The sequence below is a fragment of the Netta rufina genome (genome assembly GCF_964035555.1).
Source record: "Netta rufina genome assembly, chromosome: 3".
In the NCBI taxonomy this organism is placed as follows: domain Eukaryota; kingdom Metazoa; phylum Chordata; class Aves; order Anseriformes; family Anatidae; genus Netta; species Netta rufina.
In genome coordinates, this window is record NC_140125.1 from 52,288,201 (window position 1) to 52,314,507 (window position 26,307).

Genomic DNA, 26,307 nt, shown 5'->3' on the forward strand with positions numbered 1-26,307 from the left:
GCGAATTACTTCCAGAGAAAGTGGGTGGATGTTGTGCGGCAGCGACTGGGGATTTTAGGGGATGCACCCTCGCACTTGGCTTCGCTCTCGCCCGAGCCTCCCCTCTCCGGTGGCAGCGGGCGGCGGCGCTTGGTGGCAGCAGCAGAGGAGGAGGAAGAAGCGGGAGGGCTTCGCTCGGCAGCGCTGCCGATGCCCCGCTGATCTGCTCTAGGGATTCGTGGCTTGCTTTTTTTTTTTTTTTTTTTTTTTTTTTCCCCCCCACCCCCGGTGAGTGTTCATTTCGTGACCTTGCTCCCGAGCCCCGCGAGTCGCGGCGCGGCTCCTGGCCGTGTCTCTGTTTCCTCCGGCCGGGGGGAGGCTGGCTCCGGTGCTGAAAGTTGCGGTCGCCGTCCCCGCGGAGCCAGCATGTGCACCAACATCGTGTACGAGTGGCTGAAGACCCTGCAGCTCCCCCAGTACGCCGAGTCCTTCGTCGACAACGGCTACGACGACCTGGAGGTGTGCAAGCAGATCGGGGACCCGGACCTGGATGCCATCGGCGTGGCCGTGCCCCAGCACCGCCGCCGGATCCACGAAGCCGTGCGGCGGCTCAAGGAGGCGGCCGAGACGGCGGCGGGGCTCTACTTCACCCTAGAGCCGCCGCCCGCGCCCCCCGACACCGGCCGCCCCCCGTCAGGGCCGGGGTTGGCGGCCCCCCGGCACCGCCCCGGCCGGGGGGGGCTGGTGGCTTACCCCCGGCTCAAGCTGAAGATCATGATCCGTGACAAGCTCGTCCGCGACGGCATCAACCTCAGCAAGCCCCCCTACTCCAACAAGGTAAGACAGCTCCTCGGGGTTTTGGCCGGGTCCTTGGCTCCGGTCCGGTTTGGGTGTGAAGGCAGGGATTGACGGGACCACCTACAAGATGCTTCGAGTGTTTGTTATTTTATTTCTGCTCTATTTATTTATTTTGCCTTCTGCAACTTTTCCATTGTGTTGGGGGTTGATAGCTGCTCTCACCAGCCCTTACAGGTAGTATGCTAGTGTCAGGTCCTGCTGGCAAAGTGGCTCCCGAAGGAAGCAGCCTTGTGGCTGGAGGAACAGCTCCTGTTGCCCACGTTTATTTACTAGGGGATGGAAGTGAGCGGTGAATGTCAAAACCATGCGTCAGCCGCCCCGGGCACGAGTCAGTTGGTGTTCAGGACACATGTTCTGCTGAAAGGCCGGAAAAGTGCGGGTCTCAGAAAAGTGTATTCCAGTTTGATAAACCCCCGACATTCACCTAATTCTTATCTTCTGGAAAGGTTAAAGCATAAGGTTAATGTGGTCCAGAAGGTAGAAATTGTTTTGTCTGAAGTTTTCTGTAGATTTCCTGCTGCAAATAAGATATGCACGATGAATACAGCTATAGAATTAAACGGGCAGTGCCATGGAGGAGAAAGTGACTTGTGAAAGAAAATAAGGTATTAAAATGCATGTTTGCTTCAGAGCTGAGAATGAAGTGCTTCGGAAAGTTGTTTGATGACCCAGGTTGCCCATACTTTCGATAATGTTTTTTCAGGAAACCTGAGCAGTTGTCAGTTGACCTTGAAATTGTGGGCACTTTCTTCCTCGGAAAAAAACTTCCAGAAGACATGGAAGTAAGGGGAAGTCTGCAGGTCTGGGTCTCTAGAAATGGTTATGGTTGTGATGAATTAAAACTGAGAATTACCATCAGCAGCAGGGGACCTGGATGTGGTAACAATGGGTGAAATTCAGCTTGGTTAACAATGTGGAGGTGCTCATAATAAGGCTAAGAGGATAATAATTTTCAGGACTCCTCTTTTTAATAGAGGACCACTAGTCACTTCTCCAGTACAGCACAGTTGACTGGTTTGATACATTTCTTTGTTCACTTCTTCCTGAAACATCTGACTGATGACAGATGTTTCAGGAAGAGACAATCTGAGATGGATCAGAGGCAATGTACCAAATCTGATAGGGTGGTGGCCAAGACATCCTTGAACGTATACATTGAGTCTAAGTACAGCATCTTCCAAAACCTACTGTGTCATTTCAGAGAGATCTTTTTCCCTTTAAAGTGATATGTCATTGGACCGACATTGTTATGAAATTACCATTACACGTCTTATATAAACAAACTTCCATAAAAGTTCTTGCTTATCAGTGCTGCTGCAGTGCATCTCCCACCTTCACAGCTGTTTCACTTCTTTCTTTCAGCTTTGTGCATATTCACAGTCATCAATTCCTTCTTACCAAGGAATTCCCTGCATTCTCACTTCACTACCTACTCTTTGCTACCTTCTCTATAGGAATTATAACATTCCTAAGATGCCAGCATGTGACATCACGGAAATTAAAATCTTTGGCATTGATTTCTTCTTTAGCTCACCTTGTTTTAATTTGATGGGTCTGATAGTAATGTGGGTTAACTGTCAGGACAAGCTCATCTTACATGGAAAGTGTCACTCAACTTTAATGGGTTTAAATGTAAATGTAACATTTTGAGGTAGAAAGAGGAACTAAGCTTTATTTCCGTATTTTATTTCAGCTTGTGGTGTCAGTGTTTATTTTGGATGATAAATGCATATAACATCATTTTTTTTTACAGTAATAGAAAAACTTTCTCCGTGTTCTTAATGTGAATCACTTCACATTGAAGCATGTTGTAAGAAACCATAAAACTGGCAAGATTTGAATGTGTGTTGCTCAACATGTGTTCTTGTGAATGCCACCCACTGTAGCAATCCATCTCAAAAACGGCTTAAAGGGAATACCAAAAGATCACGTCACTGTGCATTATTCATTGGATGTTGTGTAGAACACGAGAAATAAATACTGTATTCTTTCATTTGGGAAAGAACTGTATTGTAATTGTGCCTCTTTTGAAGAAAAAGGTCCTTTAGAAAACTGGCTGTAATTTCAGCAACCTGTATTATATGTTTTTGTATAGAATATGCAGTGTACAGACTTCTGCATGTCCAAAGAAACCGGATGTGTTCTCTTCTGCACATAAGATTAAAGAATCAGCTTCAGGTATATCCCAAGTTTTTGTATATATTTATCCAAAGACACATCTGTCTACAGATGGTCATGTAGCTGGTGTGGAGCAGGGCACTAGACACCAACCTATTGAACATCTGTTTGCATTTCTGCTGCTGAGCTCCTAACCAGCCTTCTCCTTCACTCCATGGCTTACATGAACAATGTCATCTTTTCATGTAGACTTTCAATGTCTATGAATGGAGCATTACACAGAGGAGCATGCCTATGTGTATTTGTATGTGTATATTTATATATGTATTTTACTTGTTTCCTGATGAATACTTAAAGCATTCAGTTATGTAGTTCTCAGACAATTTTGTAGTTTTATTTGAAAATGTCCCTGAGAACTGGAAGTGCTGATCCTCTGCCTTGTTTACATCTTTTTGCTAGCTTCCTGAGCTGCAGGCTTGTCAAAACACCAAAAATGAGTACTAGGTGTGGATGATGAGATGTTAAAAACATCTTTTTGCTGTCTCCTTTCAGTGTTGTCATTGTTTTATCGGATGAAGGGGGAAAACACAGAGTATGAGGGATAGAAATGTATTGGCAAGGTAAATTTTAGTTTAACTTAGCTTGATCGCACTCAGAAAAAACGAGTAACAACTACTTAATGCAGCTTAATATAAATCTCTTAAAGACGTGCAGGCTTTGAATTCAAGCCATGTGTGTGGGCGCCTTCAGACATGGAGAATTATCGCAAGCCATCTTGATTATTTCCAGGAGAATTAGAACCTAAGACCTCACTTCCTCAAATTGAATCTTTTATATTTTTCAAATGTAAACCAAGGAATATAACTGTAACTGAGAAGAACTCTACCGAGGCCAGTTTTTTTCTCCACAACGGTAATCTTCCTTAATACTCCAAGTCTTCTGTTTCGGTTTCAAGCCTGCTGTGTCAGATCTCCTTACAAGTCCCTTGAATCTGAGGAACTTCTTGTGGAGGTGATGGGCTGCAGTGCACTTCAAAGAAGAGCTTGTGGTACCTCATTGAGTCAGCCCAGAACATCTAGCTGCTTTTAAATATTTATTGATGGTTGTAATTCTGTCTTCAGTTAGGGAATCTGTTATGCCGGATGTAGGAATAGTATTGCTATTCTTCTGACATGTAGAATTTAGGGGGTGCGATGGCAGAAGGAAACTAAAATGAGCAAAATGCCAAGTTTCCCATTCAGATGAACAAAGGGGAGCTCAGTGCTGACCTGAGCCAGCCAGAACAAAGGCAGTGGAGCCTTCACCCCCATGCAGACGCACTTCTTACCTTGGTGGGCTGTCTGTAAACCAGATTATGTCCATGCTCGGTTCGAGCAGGAATAATGTCACTAAATGTCACTGTGGTATGGAAAGCAGAGGAGCTCCACTTTAGTCAATACAAAGACGAGTAGGGTACCTTGTCGTGGAACATGTCAAGAGAAATTAAGTATTCTATTTATCTTGAATACAGATTAAGTGACATTTAATAGTTTACTGGAATTTCATTACTATTTCTAATTGAAACAAATGGCCTGACCTGTTCTTGAGGAACTTTATTCAATTTTTCATCTGCAGAGAACTGCAAATACATTAAAAATGACTGAAAATATACATGCATTAAAAGCTCCCACACCAATTAAGATGGTTTGCGTAGCCTCAATAAAGTTATACTGATGTAGATTTCCATATTTATTAGAGAGAATAAAACTGTAGTATGACATGTGTGTGTTGTATGTGACCTCATTGTCACTCACTGTGCTGTTTACGATTATCAGCATGCTTGGAAAACAAACACTGAAAATTCAGCTGCATTTGAGGTCATAATCTCAAGAGCTCAAGCAGATGTAGAAAAGAAAGAAGTCAGATCCAAGTGAGTATCTGCTTAAACATCCAACTATGTTTTTTTTACGTTCCATGCTGATGGTATAGCACAGATTTGTGTTTCTGATTAAATCTTTGTTTAATCCTTGCCATCGCAAAATGAGGAATATCTCGCATAAGTCATATGTAAAGAGGTAAAGATGCCAGCAATACTCTTTGAAACATACTGATTCAAACTGAGTCTGGGACTGGATAATTTAGTTAGTGCTTCAGATAGCTACAGAAATGAATTCGGTGAATTAAAAATATTGTGCTTTGAAGAAATGGCAACACTCACCCATACTGGAATTAAACATGAACCTTTTTCTAAAGACCTGGCTGCTTTGGAATAACTGCATCAACCCTGATTAGCAGAGCGTTCTCAAATATGCCTTGGGGAAAGCTGCCTATTGACAAAAGTACTAGTGCATTAAGTAGTAACAATATTTTCATGGCAATAAATTAGCAAAGCTACAGGCAATGTTCAGGAAGTGAAAAGGTATTTTATATTAGGAAGCACTGAATTTGCCTTTAACTTCATACCTCTGTTTTCTTTTAAAGAAAATACAGCACCTCATATATTGGACAGTTGTTTCAAAGTCACAATTTATTAAACTCAGAAAAAAAAAAAAAAAAAAAAACTGGAAAAGGTCTTCTCCCAAAAGAGCATTAAGGCAAGATATTGCAGAATATGAATAATACAGCACTCTGCTGTATTTGCATTTGAATACTTCCTGAATATTTTAATGTGTATTTACTCTCCTCTGGAAATGTTGAATGTGAATTTTCCTGGGTTTCATTATGTCTCAGTTTTGAGAGGAAAGAAAATCCCATTAGGGTGTATTAAAGGTGGAGTCCTAAGAGAGGATAGCATCCACTTTTAGTATTTTCTCTCTTTTTCTAGGGTTGTGTTCACTTCCCCTGTGTGTCTTCTCAGGTCTGGTCATGGTGGGTGCTGGAAGGGTGAAGTGGAGCGTGGGGTCCTGAGCTCAGTGGAAGCTGAGCTGAGCTGCCTTCCCCTGCACTCAGCATCAACTGCGCGTGAAGGGGATGCTTTAGCCAGCCTTCAAATGGCGTTACGTTTGAAGGAGAAACTCAACTTACAGCTCCCTGGCAAAAGAGAGATGCCTGGCCTCTTGTAGTTCCCAGAAGGCTTTTTCTTCCCCCCAGGGACATGATTCAGTCAGAGCTCAGTGGTGCGAGGCTGAACTGAATTTTCTCAGGAAAATTCTGAACTCTGTGTGTGTGTGTGCATGTGCAGGGCCATTCGCCAGTGCCTTAAAATTAAATTTAAGTTTCCCTATATGTAAGTAAGAAAAGTGATCAAGGAACAAATAGTAGCTTGGATATATGACAATTAGCTATGCCTGTTATTTTTGCCTGTTAGACATACCCTGTGTGCATATGTCATTTATGAAAAGTCCTTATCCACTACAGTACATGTATGTATGATCTGAAACACACTGACAGGTATCATTGAACTTCCAAAAAATGTGGTAGAGGGGTTTGAGGTGAAAGGAGTATTGTTGTTCCCAATTAGGAGGGAATTTAGTACAGGAGGTCACTTTCTGGCTTGAGATTCTTCCAAAGCAGGGGAGGACGCAGTATGTTCAGGCTGGATCAGTAGGTGTAACTTTTACGTTTCTTCCTTTGTCAGTTTGAATGAGCCCCTTTGCTTTGTGTTTGACAAAGCTATCTGGTTCAATCTCTTTGTCTAGGCTAACATGACATCTCATATTGATGTACTTATCTTGACAAACGCGGTGGCTTGTACACGCTGCAGGAATTGTCATTTATTAAACGTACATGGCAGAGCTATGTTTAGCACCACCGTGTTATTTTAGGAATGGCTGTGCATCAGGAAGCAGAGAATTGCCTGAACCTTCCCCAGCACTGCCAGTCTGCAGCCAGGCTGGCCCAAAACTGTCTGCACTGAGTCATTGAGGCTGCTAGCTTTGCTACTTGCAGAGTCTCTTAATATTTTGCAAAACAAAAGAGAAGTGGTTTGTCAAATGAAACACAACTGCAGCTGCCTTCAAATAATGCCTCGTCCCTGTTCTCACGAGCTCAGCAGTATGTGAATTGCAGTGATACATGCCTCTTGCTGGAGTCTTGCTCCTCCAGTTGGTCTCATTCCCAGTGAAGTCACTGAGGATTTTGCCAGGGATTTCATTTGATGCTGGGTTTGGCTTGAAGTGTTCAAATTTAAATCAGCTAACAAGCACACCCTTACCAACTGTAATTGTTGTGATGGGTGAGAACAGTACGATGTGAGATGAGAATGATAAATATAGCAGTAGCACGCAAAAAGAAACCAGAACTTTTTCAGGGCTTTAAATATCACCATTAGCAGCTTGAACAGCAGCAAGGCAGACTTCTGAGTGTAGATCTCACAGGTTCACACTAGAATAAATGTTTAGTAAATATTCTCTGAAATCTATGCTCATCTATATTGGCTGTAATCAAGTAAACAGTTGTTTACAGTTGTCCTGTCAGCAACTATAAATCAGAAAGAAATGGCGTGTATCAAATAAAACTTACAACTGGGTACAAACATACGTCTTCCATGAGTTCTTTTTTCTCCAAGAATTGCGTTGGTCTTGGGCATCCACACTCTGAAGTAGGGATGTGGTATTGTCACTCTGCATTTGACATCTGTGGGAACATGATGGGGAAATTAGGCCCAGTTCTGATGTCTGTGCCTCAAAAACCACACAGTAAATTTTGTGTCATTCAGGAAAGAGTTAAAAAGTCAAAAATAAAAGCCTTTTCTTTCCATCCAGGATGAAGAAAAGCTTGAGCAGTTTTTATTCCAGGGTTAGCTAAGTGGCCAACTGGCCATGCACTCAATAAGTCAATGTTCCATAGAGAAAACAAACAAATAATTAAATAAAGCTAAGATCAGATGCAGATTTGGCATCGGTGCCTGTGTATCTTGGGTAGAGATTTTTGCCAGGAGTGACTCTTCTGTGCTAGGAAGCTCCCGTCCTTTGGGCTCCGCACCTCCCAGTCCGTTTTCCCCAGAGCCCTCTGCTCATCGCAGAGCTACCCACTGCCCAACTTCTAAATCATCTCTCCTAAATCTGCCTAAAGACACTCCACCTTCTTCCTTAAGAGCGATGTGTTTCCCACCCAAGAATAACAGAATCACAGAATCACAGAATTTCTAGGTTGGAAGAGACCTCAAGATCAGAATGTACATCTTTTTCCTGGATCTCTCTAACCATTTTCACCCCAGTCTAGATTCACTCAACAAAGCTGAGGAGCGTTACCGCTGATCTATTTGGGTGGAGAGAGAGAACTGAGGCAGCAATTCCTTTTTGTACAGCTTGAGACAATGCTCCGTCTTCTCATTTGATTCATCCCCTTCCAATCCCATGCTGAGCCCTGTGTTAGTTATCCATCCCATCCCAAGCTCTGCATGAGTTTTATTCCACCTCCCTTTCCCACTGTCCCAGAGTGCTGGGCTGTAATTTGGATCCTTCCCTTGCCTCCTCCACGCTCTGCTGAGAAGAAAGGCTTTCTCCCACTTGGGAGAGTTCCCAGAGATCTGGGGAAAGGAGTAGGTGTTACAGCTTTAGAAAATAGGTATGAAATTGGTCTTTATGAAGCAAGATGGAATGTATCACTTAAAAAAAAAAAAAAAAAAAAGCTGTAGTTTCACCAAAAGTTATGAGTTCACTGCAAAAATGTTGAAAACAATTGTTGGCATAGTTTTTGGGTGCTTATTATGTGATCTCAGTAATCTCTCTGAACTGTAGCATTTCTTAATTCTAGTCCGATTGTGTGGTGTTTGCCAAAATGCTTTTCTTGCAATTTTGTTTAAACCTGTTCTACTAAAAACTGATTGTGTTGTATTATATAGAGAACTGTATACAGACACACCTCTGATCTTTTGTATACCTCGTAGTAAAGGTCTCCCCCTAAATATTCAACTCTTAGTTTAGTAAGGGTTTTTCCATAGCTAGGGAATGGGAGGTACCAGAATAGTCATCAAGAATCTAATTTGCCCTTGTGAAGACCTGTTACATCTTCATGTGCTGGTTCCTGGGCTATAACATTTAACCTAAGATAAGAGTGAGTGACTATTTCTGGCCCTGAGACTACATTCACTCTTATTTTAGACCAAACTTCACAAACAATTCTCATTTTAAAATGCCATTCTGACAAAATTAATGCGTTAACAAAGAGAACTATGGAAATTACTAAGCAAGAATGTCCGTTCATTTTTATCCTATATAGGTGTTAACATTCAAATAAAGGGGAAAAGCAGAAGCAAAGGAAATGTGACTGAAATTATACCAAGAAAGATGAAAAAAAAGTCACATTCATCTCACCTGCTTTGTTATTTTTACATGAAAGAAATTACTAGGCTTTTGCGATGATAACTTCTAAACAAGACTTTGCCAAGAGAATACTTCAGAGGAAAGATTTTCACATACACTTGATTTTTAAACAGTGGTAAAAATAATGCTTTATAACTTTTAGAATAGAAGGAGCAAGAGAAAGTTTGACAAGCTACCACTAGTTGTTCTCTTTCCGGGTCTAAAAATTGCATACAGGAAGGACATACTTTGTGCAGCCAGTGACTAGAAGGAACAAAATGTGTGTCACTTTGACAATAAAGTCAAAACCAAACAAAAATAAACATGAAGAACAATGCATATGAAGTTAATCATACTGCGCCTCTTTAAGAAGTAACATCAGTAACCCTAGCAAAGGTTAAGGCAAAATTCTCCTAAAAAGTAGACTTTATTCCCCATGTTTGTGGTCACAACAACTCAGTGTTTGAAGTGATGTTGGAAAAATACTGTTTACCCCTTCAGTACTAGAATCAGAGATGGCTTGGGTCAGAAGAGACCTTAAAGTCCGTCTCATTCCAAACCCCTGCCATGGGCAGGGATACCTCCCACCAGACCAGGATGCCCAAAGCCCCATCCAGCCTGGCCTCACCACCCTCATCCTGAACATTTTCTTTGAGTCCTGATGGGGTCATTTCCTGGAAAAAGGATTTTATTCTTTTTGACAGAAAAGCACATGAGTGCTGGATTGGGGAAGGAAGGGAACTGCCTTAACTGCTAACGACCTGAGCCTGGCCTGCTGCTGGGCACTCCCAGGCTGGTGGCCTGAGCTCATTTAAGCTTTTAAATCTTGAGTAGTGCCCTGGCCAGGGCTTAATCACTTAGGGATGTTTTTCTAAGGGAGTTTACATCATCTGTAGTACCAGTTACTGTAAGTAAGTTTTATGTGTTTGGAAAAGCTTCTATCAATGAAAGTAGAGAGAGTTTATTATAATTAGAGGAAGCCTGACTCTCTCGATGAAGCAGGCTTGCTACAATATCAACTTATTGTAGCAAGTATGTGATAGTGTGAGTGCTGTGCATTTTTTTTGAAATGTCTCTTACAAAATTGGGAGGTTTTCTTATGAGCCCTTAGTAGGGGGTATTGCTTCACCTATGCAGGAAGTTGTAAAGGTTTCAGGTGTTGCCCCAAGGGGCTATTTCATCACAGAACTGGAAGCGTACTTAAAAGAGAACTTACATTCTAAACATAAATATATTAAAAAGAGCTGCCTATGCAACCACTAGCTTCATTAAATCAATTTCTATGGTGTCTAACAGGAAATAAGTGATTGCGGTACATCCTTCCTGTCTATGTGTATGATGTTTTTGCTAGCAGCCTAAATTTGTCCAGGGGAATGAATTGTTTTTATAGAATGTGTCTTTATAGATCTTCAAGTAGGTGAAACTGATGTGATAGTTAATAGTATTGATCGAGATGTGGAAAATAAGGCAGAAATTCCTTTGTGCTGAGTACACTGCTTCCTATGTGGATAAGGAAATGAGCACTAGCCTTTTAATAATAGCTTCGCTCTTGCAATGAATATCAACTAAATTCAAGGCAAAGGTGGTGACGGAATTCAGGAGTTTATTTTTCTCTTGCTTTGCCTCTCTTGTCACATTTATTACAGAAAGATTTCTTTCTCTAATTTGAATTTACTGTACAATTGGACAGAAACAATTTCATCTTTTATGGAGCTAGAGCATCCTATCGTGCCCTAACATCATAATCTTCTTTTTTGTCCTTTTTCTTCATATTATGTGGAGTTGAATTTTAAACTTTCAAGATGTACTATTTTTAATTGAAGTGGTGATATTATGTTTTTTTCAAATTTTAATCTGAAGGAAACTTAAATTTTGTTCTACAGTTCTAGAGGTGGTATTTTTAAGAAAAACTTCCAGAGTGGTTCAGGTGTTTTCACTAATGTTTACTTCTTTATACAGTCATTTCCAGAACTTAAGTTGTCTCTTTAGTTGTATTTTTTTTTTTTTTTTAAAGTATTTGCTATCTTTCTGTAGACTATTTTGGATAAGTTCTTGAACAGTGATTATCTATTGCCAACTATTACAGCACAGAGACGATGAATAATAAGCAGACAGAGCAATACTTGTGGCGTGTATATTGCATGGCTTTAGGGGCATGTGGTTTGTGTGAAGGTTCCTTAATGTATTGCTTGTTCTATATACATTCATTTTTAAGCCCTAAGTGACAAGTGAACCTTAGTTTTGATGTTAGTTCTTCACTGCAATGCTACTCGCTTTAGCCAGTGCTAAAGAAACAATGCTCTTAAGTGTTAATAACTAAGCTATAACTGTCAGAGAGAGATTTCTTCATCTAAAGAGCTTCTAATGTCCCCTTTTGTCTGATGGCTGTGTGCTTAATCACCGATGCTTCAGGATGTTTGATTAATAACTGCTATGAGAAAGTATGGCAGCCATTAAATGCAAATAAGCATGCTTCAGTGCAACAGAGCTTGTCAGAGAATGTTTGGGTTTTAGTTTTAGATCTTTTGTAATGTTTCGTAAACAGTCAGCAGCACTGGATTTGTCTTGCACATGCTTTGCTTTTTCTACAGTAGGATTTTTCAAAAGTACACGTACAGTAGGTGTGGTTGGGTATGTGGGTTCTGGCCCTGTGCTGTGAAAGCCGGTGGAGCTCTTGGTGTTGATTTGTATTAGGAAATGAGAGAGGTTTTTGCACAGGATCTGTAGTCTGTCTTTCAAACCACTAAATACAAAAATATAATCAGTATGGTTTCTCGTCTCTGCCTTGCCTTGAGCTAAGTGGCTCTTCAAATGTATTTTTACTATCCATATAATGTTAAATTGATACATACCTCTTTCTACTTTTTTTTTTTTTCTTCTTTTTCTCCTTTCTCTTCCTTCCCCATTCTTCCGGTCTGGAAATGTGTGAAATAAGCCATAGCCTGTCAAACCGTGTGCTGAAATCCTTGCTGACTTTCCATTTCTTTGGTCAGAAGTAAAGACATAGAAAATATAATTAGTAAGAAAGAAGCTTTTTGGTATATGAAAATATTTAGAATGTAGTAAATAGAAACAGTTGATAGTTGTGCTGTGATGCTCGATAGTCCTCTCAGAAGGACTTTTAGCACATCTAAGAGTAATCCTGTATGTTGATTGTTGTTGTCTTACTGGGGTTAAACTGCCATGGAGAACCTAAACTTGGAAAGAAAACATAAGCTGTAGTACAGAAAACGTCAGAACAGCTAGGTTGAGAAAAAGGTCTTTAGACAGAATTTGTATCATGTTATTTTACAGCTATGTACCCGAAGGCAGAGATCGCTGTCTGATTTGGATGAAATGGTGGGATTTGTTTGGAGACTGCTTTATTTACATGTTCTGTCAATCCTGAAGGTGGAAATTTGGCAGGCATTGTAACTAATTTCCTTTTTTTTTTTTTTTTTTTTTTTTCTCATTTAACGTAATATGATCAGAGAAGTTACTGGCTGTCTGCCAACATGCTCCTTTGCTTTTCCTTTGGAATCTCTGGTTTCTGCTCTCTTTCCTGATAAACGCATGAGCTCCTAGACCCTGTGAGCCCATTGCTGTTGCCCATGTAGAAAGCTTTGTCTGCCTGGAAATTGAAAGGGGGGGAGGGAATAGGAACTAAAAAAGTATTGGAAATAACACTCTTAAGGGTGTGTGTGTGTGTTTTGTTTGTTGTTGTTTTTTTTTTGTTGTTGTTGTTGGTTTTTTGAATTCCCAAAACTCTGCATAAAGAATACTTAGACCTTGGGTTTCCAAATAGTGTCTTTTAAATTCAAGAGGTTGGAAGAGAAAAGCACTTTTTTTTTTTTTTTTTTTAAATAGGTTCATGTTTAAATCACAGCTCTGGATGTTGTTTAGACAGCTTGCAGCTGAAGAATATGTTTAGAAAAAGACTCCTGCAGTTTTTTGCAAGCTTTTTTCTTCCACCGTACAAAGTGGTATTGCTGCATGGAACTGAACCAAGTGTATATCTCTAAAGAGCAGAAAAAGCAGTGAAATTATTGCAGCAGTTTTCCGTGTGTTTCCCTTCAACATTTCTATGGTTCGACTAAACTGAGATTGCTGAAATTATGAAAAAATAAATTAAAAAATAATTTCTTGCTCACATTACACCAGATCCATGCTGTGAGTTAAACGTCCTTCTTCTCTTTGCCGAATTGGAAGTACCAACCCTTAGTAATTTGTCGAAATACTTGTCTAAATAGTTTTAAGCCTCTGAATAGAGGTCAAATAATGATGTGGGTTTTTTTCCTCAAGCATTAGCTGGCTTTTAAAAATACTGATTGACAAGCTTAAAGGAGGCTGTAGTGAGGTGGGGGTTGGCCTGTTCTCCCATGTGCCTGGTGACAGGATGAGGGGGAATGGGCTAAAGTTGCGCCAGGGGAGTTTTAGGTTAGATGTTAGGAAGAACTTCTTTACCGAAAGGGTTGTTGGACACTGGAACAGGCTGCCCAGGGTGGAGTCACCATCCCTGGAAGTCTTCAAAAGACGTTTAGATGTAGAGCTTAGGGATATGGTTTAGTGGGGATTGTTAGCGTTAGGTAGAGGTTGGACTCGATGATCTTGAGGTCTCTTCCAACCTAGAAATTCTGTGATTCTGTTGTCTAACTTTACAGAGGTTGTGTTACTGGTGATCTTAATCTTAGTTATTAATCCTTTTCTAGTGTTAAGTTGTCTTTAGCATTAAGATTATTTTTTTCCTTAGTATTCGACCTAAATCTTCCATACCACAATTCTAGTTTACTTCTTGCTATGTCTTCTTGGACCATGGAGAATACCTTTTTCTTTTCTGATGGTGGTAAGGTTTAGTTAGTTGAGAGTACTGCAAGTCCTAACAATCTCTGATAATTAATGGTTTGTTAATTAATAAAGTAATGATTAATGATGAGCATGTTTTGGCCATGGCCAAGGACCTGATGCATATTGAACACTGTGAAACCCATCCTACAGTTCAGGACACAGCTGAAAAAAACAGTAATGTGGAGATGCAATTCACAGATGAATCATTATTAAATTTCTCAAGCCTCAGACATATCTCTTCTGTGTTAAGTCTACAAAAGTGTAAGCTGTAGGAAACGCTTTCCCTGCTGGGCACGTCATGTAAAAATAAATGTGTCTGTTCTGTGTCTCCCTGCAGACACACTGACCCAACTCAGGGTCACTAGGGGTAGGGCTAATGCACTTTTTAAATCACAGTTTGGAATTTTACCATATTCTTGCAACGACTTCTTTTTCTCTGGGTAACCTGGTGGACTGGCTTTTTTCTTTTTTAAGAAGCTGTCTATGCTCTTCTGCAGTTTTTCTTGCACCAAGACCTCAAATTTTCATAGACGTCTTGTAGGTCTTACAACAGGCAGGTAGGTATTCTGTAGGCTGTGTTTATTTTGTTTTTGTTTATTACAGCTACTGTGAGGAGGGAAAAAACAACACAACAAAAAAAACAGTTTGTTGTAGTTGACACAAAGTCAGTGACAGAGGCCTTGGGGTAGCTTTCTGTATGAGTATGAGCAATTGAATGACTGACACAGGAGCAGATTTACAGGTCATATCACAACCTTTATTCACTTTGCGCAGTGAAATGTTACTTTCTTCTTTTCCCCCAGTTGTGTGTTTTTCTGCTGTTTTGTCAGGGTTTCAGCATTCACACTTCTAATCCCTAGGACTTCCTTCACTTTTTAAAGCCACCTAACCTGTCCCTTACTTGTGACTCACAAGAGCAGGGAGGTTGCAAGTCTCCTCTGTTGTTAACAGTGGTCAACTACTGAAACTACAGATACCATTCTCTGAAGAACTGCTGTTTATTAATTGGACTGTGTGATGGCCATGTGTTGTGAGGATCTCTATACTGTGATGTTGTGGTTGACTATCACACCTTAAGCCTAGCAGAAATAAATATATTTTTTTTATTATTATAAAATAAGTGCTTGGTCAGGTGTGGGTGGAAATGCACTTTTTGTTACGTAACTGTGGGGACGGATGTGCTGCTGAAAATGAGCAAGCTCTCAATAAGCCTCTGAGAGTTAAAATGCACAGGCAAGAGAGACTTGGAGCCAAGTAATGTTTGCATTTCTTGCATCAATAGCCACATGTTCAACAAACAAGCAGGAATGTTAAATATAATCCTCAATATTTTACTTTTTTTTTTTTTTTTAAATACCCCAAAGTAACTACTCTATCACTGCCACTACTACTCTGTTAGATAAAGTAAATGTTTTTAAAGTCAATTCTGCAGGGCTGCAATTCTTGGCAACAAAATAATTCTTGAACATTAGTACAGAAATTTATGGATTTCAATTATAGCTTGTTGTGTATCATAATTCTAATTTTATACCCTGTGCAATTCAGTGTTTTGGATTTTTAATGGGTATAGAGCAGTAATCATAAAAGTGATTCAAAATGCACCCAGTAATTACAGAGATTTGCTGTTGCTTTTGCATTAAAAATGATGATGATTTACAATCAACAAAATTGCAGTCTATGGTTTTAGTTAAGACACTCATGCTATTACACTGCTTATTAGTTATGGTCAGTGATTTAAAGCTTGAGCTACACGTTAGAAAGCTGTACAATTATTTGTTCTTTAATAGATGATAACAGTAAATTTAAAACAGGAGTTATATTAATTAGAATCTTGTATGTTAAAGAATACGTATGTAGCCCTTTGTATCTTTTGCTGTTGAAAATTAATTACAACTAAAATAAAGTAGCTAGCTTTGAGCAGCCAAAGCTGTGTGTATGTATTTTCTCTTATAGTCTCTATTACAGTCCATGAATTTTAAGAATAGCTGCAAGACTCATTTCTATCTAGCAAGTAATGTAAATGTCATTTTCTTCCTCACCTCTACCTGTACCACAAACACATATTTAGATATATATGAATTATTAAAAAGGTAGCTAATATACTGAAACCACAAGCATTTAAAAATCATGTAGGGAAGGAAGGCATTTTACTTGAGAATTTATTTTTAAATACTTTTGGAATAAGGTAAGAATGTGGTGGATTTTGTTCACACTTCTCCTTTCCATCCATTTTCTTCCTCTTGCCAATATTTCTTCTTTTCTAGTACCTTGATGCAACAAGTCAAGGAAACAGATTACCAACTTTAAGACATATTATTTATGGATTAGGTTTTACACTTGGTAATTATAAGAATTAAAGCTATTTTAACCAAAACATGTTTCTCTAGAACATTCAAAAGCATTAGCATAAACAGCACTTCCCCTTCTTATTAAATCTGGATTTAAACTGAGATAAGATAGTGCTTAGGTACATTAGCAGTCAAGTCACGATGCAAAACATAGTGGTGTAGTTACTGATTATATACCTGTTTGTTGGAAATAGTGACTGAAAAACTTGAAACAAGGGAAGTTTCCCAGCTGTTGGATGAGTGGTTTCTCTCTACAAGTTTGCATGGAAACAGTGCCCCTTTTATTTTTCACCCATATTGTCACCAGAATAAGTTGATAGTATTCTATTTTAGCTTGTGTTGTATTACTCTGGGGTATGGTGACAGCATGCCAATTTCTGATGTCCAGGGATTGATCATCAAGGCCAGGAGGAGTTTGCCCACATGCCCTGTGCACCCTCACAGCTGCTCAGTCAGATCACTCGTTTGCATAATCGAAGATGTCTTTAGCCAAATCAGCAATGAAAGTAGAATCTGAAGCAGAAGGAGGCCCTCATCTTACAATCAGTTTAAACTGTTTGTATGGAGGTGTTTGTCGTGTGTTGTTTTTTTTTTTTGTTTTGTTTTGTTTTTGGGGGGGGGGAGGGATCTTTTTACATTTAAAACTGTGTGCTACCTCCCTCTCTTGCAAAAGCACAGATGCAAAATCTTCTCTGTGTGAGGAGGACTGGTTTTGACTTTCTTTAGTCCTGCGTCATGTGAAAGTCCAAGGTCATGCACAGACAAGTGGCCCAAGCGAGGAGGTGGAGCAGAGGTGAAGATAAGGGCTGGGGGGAATTCAGGAGAGCTTATTTGAGTCAGTTTTCCCCTGCCTCCTTAAGATGTGACTCTCTGTCCTTGTGTGCTGTAGATCCATGTGTTGTAAGGAGGATTACTTCAGCCAAGTATAAACTGGAAGGAGTAGTGGGTGATGGGTGAGTATTAAACAGCCCCAACAGAGTTCTTTGCTCAAACTAGCTTTTCTTCCATTTGCCAAGAGTTCAGACCTGCTGGTTTCAAAGTAACTGTGGATTTGCCAAAATAAGTCTGTTGGGCAGAGTTTATTCTCTGATTTGCATAGCAGATAGCACTGGATGGGTTAATGCTTGCTGCTCATAATTGAGTGGTTTCTCTGTTTAGACTCGGTTTTCTGTGTCATACAGGAAGGACAGAAAAAGTAAGACCTTAAGTTCCCACAAAGTCTGTAAAACATGAACATCTGCTGGAGTCATGAACTGTGTATTGACTGTGTTTGGTAACAGGGCGAAGGCAGCTGATCATGAGCGTCCTTCTCTTAATTACTTTGTCAAATGTCACTACAGTCCCATGTAGGGAAAAGAGGTATTTCCTTAGTGACAAGGAAATAAGATAAACAGTAAGCAAAAATGAAATAGACCACCAGAATTCTACTGTTCTTAGTTGTATTTAACCATAACTGTCATATATCATGCTGTTTTTTTGCTGATTTTTTTTTTCTTGGTACCTTTTTTCCTACTGAAGGATATGGTCTCAAGGTTTTCTTTTAAAAGATGTTGGCCCTTCATCCTTCTATTACTACTGGTTGATAGTATAGGTCAATTTCAGTTTGGATGTTCTTTCTGACTCTGATTCTATCTGGCCTTATGCTCATCCACCCAAATATTTTTTTAAACATATATGTTTTTTGAATGTCATCCTAACAAATGCTTTTATGCAGCAGGATGAGGAAGAGGTATATTCTACACTTGTGAATAGCTTACCAAAGTGCAAAATGGTCAGACTTCAAATGAGTCTATTTCTTGGAGCTCAGCCTTACAATAGATACTGTTTGAGGCCTCTGGTCCTTCAAGGGACAGTAGTAATCCATAGCAACTGGTAATCATGTTAAGAAAATCAAAGACGTATTAATACATTTTTAACTTTAAAGACGTATTAATACATTTTTAACATTTAACATTATAATTAACATTATAATACAAAATCCCTCCAAAAGGGATTGAATGTTTAAGTCAGAAGTGTATTATATCCCATTAACTCCATATTGATCATTTAGCTCGTGAAGCTCCAATAAGGAATCTGTGGTCTGTAGGGCAGGGAAGACCCTTGGCCATGTAACAGCCATGACATCTGATTGTGTGAAGGCAAAATCAGACTTGTCAGATTAAATGTCATTGGATGATACACACGTTGTCACATGTTGGACTTGATTGTTGACTGTAAAATCCTGTTGAGAGGTTCCTGGGCAGCAAGGCAAGTAGATGTGCAAGTTACATTTCCACTGTCCCAGAGCTGAGTGTTTTTGATTTAACTACTATTGAGACCCCTGAGTGTTTTTTTCTCTCTGTGGGAGCATAAGACAGCAACAGTTTCCTGTGCAAAACAACTCACTACAGCTGGCTGTTAACCCTTGCTGTAAAAGTGACTGTGCATTCAGTTATGCTGAACTATGCTAGCCTCTTAAGATGAAATATTCTAAAACCAGCAGCGGCTACATGCATTAGCTGGAGCTGCCTAATTAGTTTAATTAGCATAATTAGCTAAAGCTTCATTGTTCTGAAGAGTTGGACTTTTAGATAAGCGTTTGAGTTCAGAATGAGTATTTGAAGTACCTGGGCTGAATTAACATAGACCGGGATGGGCTGAATACTTATTAATAACAGAAGTAAGAAAGCATGACATGGAATTGATTGAATGTACTGTTGGGTTAGATCTCTATCTAAAGGAGATCTTTACCTCTGCTAGAGTCTTAAATTAAGATTGCATTAACTTTATTTGTACAGATGCTCTCTTGACAAAAACAAAACATGAGTTTCAATTAAGTTACAGTGGCTGCATATGAGGTGGGAGTGCAGCTGTTTGGGATAGGTTAGCATAGCTTATCAACAGAAATTGTAACCTATATGGAATTTATTATTTAAAGTTTTTGTTTTAAATGTGTTAGTTATCGTTGAACGATGGGCAGGGCACTGAGGAGCAGCAGCAATGGAAGCTGCTGCATTCATTGCTGTTTCAGGTATTTGGGGATACTCAGTTTGCTGCTGGTGTAGGAATTCACTTTTTCTGATATCTGTGGGTAGCACACGTGAGGGTTTTGGACTAATGTGGTACCCTGTGATGCTCTGTGCCCTGTGGCTGCAAGGACCCTTGCCAGACAGGTAGGAGAGGACTGCCATCACCACACGAGTTGATGCTGACCTCAGGCTGTCCAAGGGATTGGTGCTTTTCACTAGGCTGGTGCTGTTCTGGAGAGAAGTACATGTGTTCTGTCATGTGTCTTTGACTGTGTGTGTATATCTAAAAATATATGGGGTTAGGGTTTTTGTTTGCTCACAAAACCTGGGGGGGGAGGGGAGGGGCGGCACACAATCCATCCCTGATGTAACATACAGAACTCTCGTAGAGCCATTGTGGAGTTGAATCCGGTGTGTTTTGTCTTCTAAAGCAGTAGTAGCAGGATGTGCAATATTCAGTAAAACAAATTTAAATTCATATTTCCAATCCTGTCAAAGGCAGAATACTCTATAAATAGTACTGTCACAAGACAGATTTACAGGAACTTCAGGAAAATTGCTTTTGGGTTAATTCTTTAACTATTTTCTACATAGCCACAGCTACACCTTCTTATGTTTCTTAATGAATCAGAATTTTCATTCCACTGTCCTAGAGTAAATGTTGTAATATATATCAGTTCTTATATTAGTTTATGTAACAATCTGCAGAAGTCTGAGCACCAAGACAGCTCATACCAGTCCCTTGCAGGTTTTCTTCTTACTGCATTGTAAATGCTCTGTCTGTGCAATGTACAAACTTTCAATAAGCATGCAGTACCAAAGCATGAAGACACATTAGAGCAACAACCTAAATATTGAGGTTTATTTGGCAAAGCTTTGGAAGGAATTGTGGTAAAGTTACACTTCTGTTTACTTGCAATTTTTTTTATTAAAACAGTGAAATTGAACAGTAAAGACTGTGAAATGGCAGCAGCTGGCATGTACTTGCATAATTGCAAGTGTGAGATTAATATTGTCTTGTGATAGTAGTAAATCGTTAATGTTTGGTGTATTGGTTCCTGCAAAGTAATGCTGTAATTTATCTGTGATGTCATATGTCATAGATGCTTTATTTCAGTGATTGGCCTAAAAGTAATAATATGCCATTTTAGATGCTCATTTGTAACCACAGACACTTGTGACTGATCAGTCATAGGACATATTCTGTACTGAAGCTTACCATGAGCATATATTATTCACTCAAAATCTCATCTTTCATAAATAAATGGAAATGTTATTTTACTGTGGGAGCACTAGGTTCACCACCACTACTTGTTTCAGAAAACCTTGTAGATAAATGATGAGTGTATACTAGGGGCCATATGGGTTGAGAAGTGGTGTTGAAAGCCAGAGTAATTTATTACAATCAGCTTGTTCCTGGAACAGGTGAGGTAAATCATTAGTTGCCAAGGACATCTCATGAGTGAGCAGAGATGAAATACATTAACTGAGTGGGGGGAAAAACAGGACACAACTTTAATGTTCTTTTGTCCCAAATGTAAATGAGGTGCAGAAGAGAGGTACCAGAATATCTTGTCTCATACGGACTAGAGAAGTCTTTGTGGGGGTGTTTTTTCTTCTTTTGCATGGTAATTATATATTGTTGTGAGCTACTAAGTCTTATTTGTCCTGATATATAAATGGGCTCTTTAGATTCTACATCTTGTGATTATGATTCCCTGTCCATTCTCTAGACATAATTTTCTGCCTCTGACATAATCCTAAAGCTTCAGGAGTGTGTGGCTTGACTTTTCCAAATTTTTAAAACAGCTGTTGTTATACTTAATTGGACACTAGAGCTGGTTGATTTTTTTTCTGAAAATATTTTAGTGAAACAGTGTTTTTGATTAAGTACATGGGATCTGATACTGCAGCATTCTGAGAATGGAATGTTATTTTTTCACAAGAAAGAAACAGCACCATTCCTTAGGGTAAAAAAAAAATATATATATATATATATGTATATGTATGTATGTATTTTAAAGCCGACAATCTTCAGTTCTTGTTCTAATTGGATATACAGACTTATTTAAACTCTGTCTTTTTTTACCTTTGTGACAATGAGATTTCCATTTTCTAGAAAAGAATCTTCAAAGTCTTAGTTTTGTACTTTGAAACAGAAAATTAGCTGGTGCTGTTGCAGGATTTGCCAGCTAATGAATTTGAGAGAGCAAAGGAAAGAATATGAAGGCCATCCAGGAGAGTCAGTATGACTTTATTCTCTTTTTGGAAACTAAGGAGATGATGCTGAGTAAAAAGGAATATGAAAAAGGTTGATACAGGTGTAGTACAGTATAGTCATTCTGTACCAAACCTAGTATGTGATTGGTTATGGTTACATTGCTGCATTTGGGGCAATTTTCCTCATACTTATGGGAATTAAATAAAGCCGTGGCCTGCCACACAAACATACTGTTATCCTTGCCCTGTGTTTGAACAGTGATAGCCAAATCTTGTCAAATAGGAGTGAATTATTTTAGAAAATTTGCGTCCTCTAAAGCACATCTACATGTTCCACATATTCATTTCTACCCCTAAGGTTTGCATATCATTTTATTATAAAATAAACTTGGATCTTAGTGTTACGTGACTGTTTATCTCTGACAACCTAAAATTCATTTGATCATGATCTGTTGTAACCGATTGCATCTACATCCTTTTCCAATCTGTCACAGATGATAGGATCTTTTGTCCGATTGTCTTGCTTCATTGGTACACACCAAACCAGGTCTCTACTGCAACTAGCACAAACAATCACACAAAGCTTGTGCAGGACTGTTCCTACTATGTTCATACAACTCTGAAATTATGTCAGACCTTCACTGCTGTATGGGATATCAAGTGATGATTAGCATGGAAGTCTTAAGCTACTCCAGATATAGCAAAAAGAAATTTCAAGATGTGCTGCTAATTTTTGCTTTTCTTCATGCCTTCAGGCTGGTTTATTTCTGTAGTGTTGTGCAGAGCATCTCTGCATGTTGTTCTTCCTCCTTTGGATTGTTTCAGTAATAGATGCTCCCATTTACATGTGCCAATTATAACTTAAGATTTTTTTTTTTATTTTTATTTTTTGCTGTTGACACCAATGGAGTGCAGCCCAACCAAAGTGGTGCCATTTTCTCAAGATTTTCATTCATCTAGACAAGATGATGATGTTTTCCTATTCAGGCTGAGGATCTCAGGCCTTTGCCCTTCCTGTGTAGGATGGCATGCTTAGGAAAGAAGCTGACTGTTGGACTTCCTAGTCCTCTAGGAAATCTGGGTGGGGATGAGAGCAGAGCAGATACATCATTTGCCTAAGAGCACTGGTACTTGAATAGCTGTACCAATTAATTGTTATAGTTTTTTATAATATCAGAGGGCAGGTGTTCTTGTTTTTTTTCTTGCTTTCTAACACTTTTTCATTACATTCTGTCTCTTTAGCCTTCTCTCCAGTTGCTTAATAAGGCACGCAGACGACTGAGTTAATAAATAACTTACATCTTCTTCCTGCTCTGCATACTAATCTAGCTCTTTGCGACTGCTGTGTCCAGTAGGCAGTTGTGATTGGCTCCGTTTTTTTCGAAGCTACTTGGGTCTCCTCAGCACTACTCAGCCGGTGCTTTTCTGCCACGGTGGAAAGCAGGAAATGTAATCTCTGATTGGTGTCAAGGAGATGCAGTGTCCTGCTGAGGGCTCTGTCATTAGTCTCCTTCTGTGTCTTGAAATCACAAGATTCTTTTCCCACTGGTAAAATGTCAGTGATTGGAATGCATGCACGGCAGCGTAAAGACAAAACATATGAAACAAGTCATCTTCTGATGATGAAGTCGAGAAATATGATATGTCACAGGTGGCAGAAGGTGTGTAACAGAGATAAATGGATGCAGTTAAATTCTATACTAAAAAAATAAAATTTTCTAAATAGCAGTCTTGGTTGAACTCAGCATTGTTATTCATGTGAAAAACAAGGACTTTGGGAGTGAAGATTGTTTCCTGAGCCTTAAAAACAGACACTAGGAGTGTTTACTGAAATGGACATTGCATTTTTATCTTTTTTTTCCAAACTCTTAAATGTTCCAGTTTTATTAGAGAATTAATTAAAAGGCGCCATATTTTTGTGTTTAAACAATTAGATGACAACAATTGAAGTCTTAGAGCTGGAGTCAGGGAAATACGGAAGTGCAAAAAAAAAGTTATGTTTAATATGCGCTTGATTGTGTAATGTCGGTTTATGTGCATTTTCTATTTTTTATGCTAGTGCAGTCCCAGGATTTCAGAATTAATTAGTACACAAGGCTTGCACCATCCTCAGCACAGGATTGTTTTGCACATCATGTGTATTGGCTTTCCAATTACTGCTTTCCCAGGAGCAACAGCTTTCAGATTTTTTTTTTTTTGAGGATGGAAGGAAGGAGAAGCTGGAACTGACTTGACAGTTAATGGGAAATTGCTGAAATTAATATTGGGTTCCGGAATATCATCCAGACTTCAATTCAGTCTACACGTTTTACCTGAAGTGGTAGGCTGAAAATCTCTCATTTAGTACTGGGTGTTGTGCAAGTGTTACTGAGAATTATCTTTGTACCAGGCTAGTGCCTAGTGCTATATTTCTTTACAAACACATTAAAATGACTTGTTTCCTCTTATGATCTGAAGAGGCAAGATGAACTATGGGAGGTTTGGGGAAAGTGAAAGGTAAAACTGACATATCAGAACCAGAACTAGACTTTTCTAGGCTAATAGCCTGCCTTCAAAGCTATGCCAATTATTGATAAAGAGAAATGGAGACCTTTTTTCCTAGCTATTCCTGCCTGTTTCAGCAGCCCTGAAGTTTTCCTCTGGAAGTCGCCTTTTTGGATGTTTCTTAATACATGAAGCCTGATGGCTTGTCATGTGATAGTTTGCATTGGGTGACCTGATGCTGCTGTTGTGCCAAGTGACACAATTTTCATCGTGCTTGGAGTGCCCAGAACCAACGTGAGAGTTTTCCCATTTCTTCCTTCATTCAGGAAGCAAGGATGGCTTGATGAGCTGGCTGGGAGCCTTCTGCTCCTGTCTACTTTTTTTTTTAACCTGGCAAACATTGCCATCTTACTTCCTGCTTCCAAGCGTGTCACAGGCAAAGCTGTTTCACTCACTTAAATGTAAAGTTTGGGGCTATTATCCATAATATTTTTCAGTGATAAAGTAACCTTAAGTATAAATAAAATAGTATAATCAACAAAACCGCCTTCATGTTCATGTCTTAAAGTAAGCAAAGCCTCAGTAATATCTCCCCGGAGACAGGAAGATAGCAGTTCTGAAAAACATAATTACAAACTACTTTGAGTTCTGCTCTTGGCTTTTGTTTTTGACAAATGGTGATGGTGTGTTGGTTTTTGTTTTGTTTTTTAAAAACAAACAAACAACTTTGTTGATCAGTATCAATGGTTTCAAATTAGCATGTAATGTTCCAGCAGCTTGGCTTTCATTGGAGTTGAGAAAGAGCCAGTTCATAGTTGCTTGGTTTTTCCAGCCAGTGCAGTTGTTTCTGAAGAAAAATATTTACAAGCCTAAATTAATATTTCCTTTGGCTGACTTGAGAATTATTTTTTTTTCCAAGAAAGCTATAGGTTGTTTAGGAATAAACAAATTTTTAACAGTGCTTTTCTTAATCTGAGCACAATAAAGCAAAAACTAAATCCAACTAGAATTAACCGCTATTTCAGTAGTGATTCCCCTCAAGATTGTGGGACTACTTTCTATTATTGCATATATTAACTTTTTTCTTCATTTAATCTGTAGGTGTCTAGGTCAACAAGTTACAGAACCTATGACATCAACTGAAAAAGAAGTGCTCATTTATATAGAAGTGGTCTTCAGTAATTTTCATGTGCTTTACAGTGGAAATAAACATCATTTGACAGGTGTTGAAACTTTTATGAATAGTAGAGTAAAATAAATTGCTTGAAATTGCATGTTAGATCAATTGAAGATCTGGGAATAAAACCCAATTTTCCTGTGTCGCTTTTGTTTATTTTCCAACAAAAAAATACTGCCTTGTGCAGCCACCCCTAAAATTTCAGGAAAAAAAATAAAATAAAGCAGTTGCTAAGAACAGCACTGGGTAGCTTGTATGGATGCATGTAGTGCTATATATAGAGCTTGTATTTTCATGGCTCTTTGCAAGCACTAGCTTACAATTATCTGCAAGGTTAATATAATTATCTGCAAGGTTATATTTTCTTATACCTCAATTATCATTAATATTCCTAATTATCTGCAGTGTGAATATAACTTTTAAATTCAGATAAAGCTGTCTTTTGTAGAGTGACAATATTAGTCTTTATGGCATAAAAGAATGAAGGAAAAAGTGCAGGGGTGAGGGGTGGTTTATTGTATGAAGTGAGATTTGTCTTTTTCTGCAAAACTTTTTTCCTTTTTTTTTTTTTTAAATAAAGGTAGAGGTCTCTACTTTTTTTTTTTTTTTTTGAAGAGGCTGTAAGACTGGTTATACTCAGAGTCCAGCGAAGATCAAAGAGAGTCAAACTTAAGTGGGATTAAGTGTTATTTCCAACCTTAAACTAAATGTCTGGTATGCATAAATTGGATTTATTTCAGCTGAAATTGAATATTTCTGTTGTAAATACCCTGTTGATCCATCACAGGATTATATTTGCTTTTCCCATGGGCAGTGTTGTCCTGCTGACACTTGCAGTTAATTACAGTTTGACATATTTACCCACGTTCCTCCTCTACTCTTTTGATATAAACTGGTCTGGCTTTGTGAAGTGTTATAGCTGTCTCTCTTCCATATATTCATCCTTAAGATCTCTTTTTTCTTTAAAAAGAGACTCTCTGGTGTGGTGTTGAACCTCCCCTGCTCTGTGACATTCACAAATTCTACTTTTTTCTTTTTTTTAGTGTTAGGGGAAAATAGTACACTAG

At 39.0% G+C, this 26,307-nt stretch overlaps 1 protein-coding gene across 1 annotated transcript in view; it reads left to right on the forward strand.

Moving 5' to 3' along the window:
• Positions 1-405: 405 nt before the first annotated feature.
• The window catches only part of LOC311208365 (SAM and SH3 domain-containing protein 1-like), a gene marked incomplete at its 5' end in the record, with an annotated part of 551,022 nt that continues 525,120 nt past the window's right edge, over positions 406-26,307 (forward strand). Inside the window, one exon of the mRNA XM_084285033.1 lies at positions 406-816. Coding sequence (XP_084141159.1) covers positions 406-816 — 411 coding nt within the window. The remainder of the gene's footprint in view (positions 817-26,307) is intronic.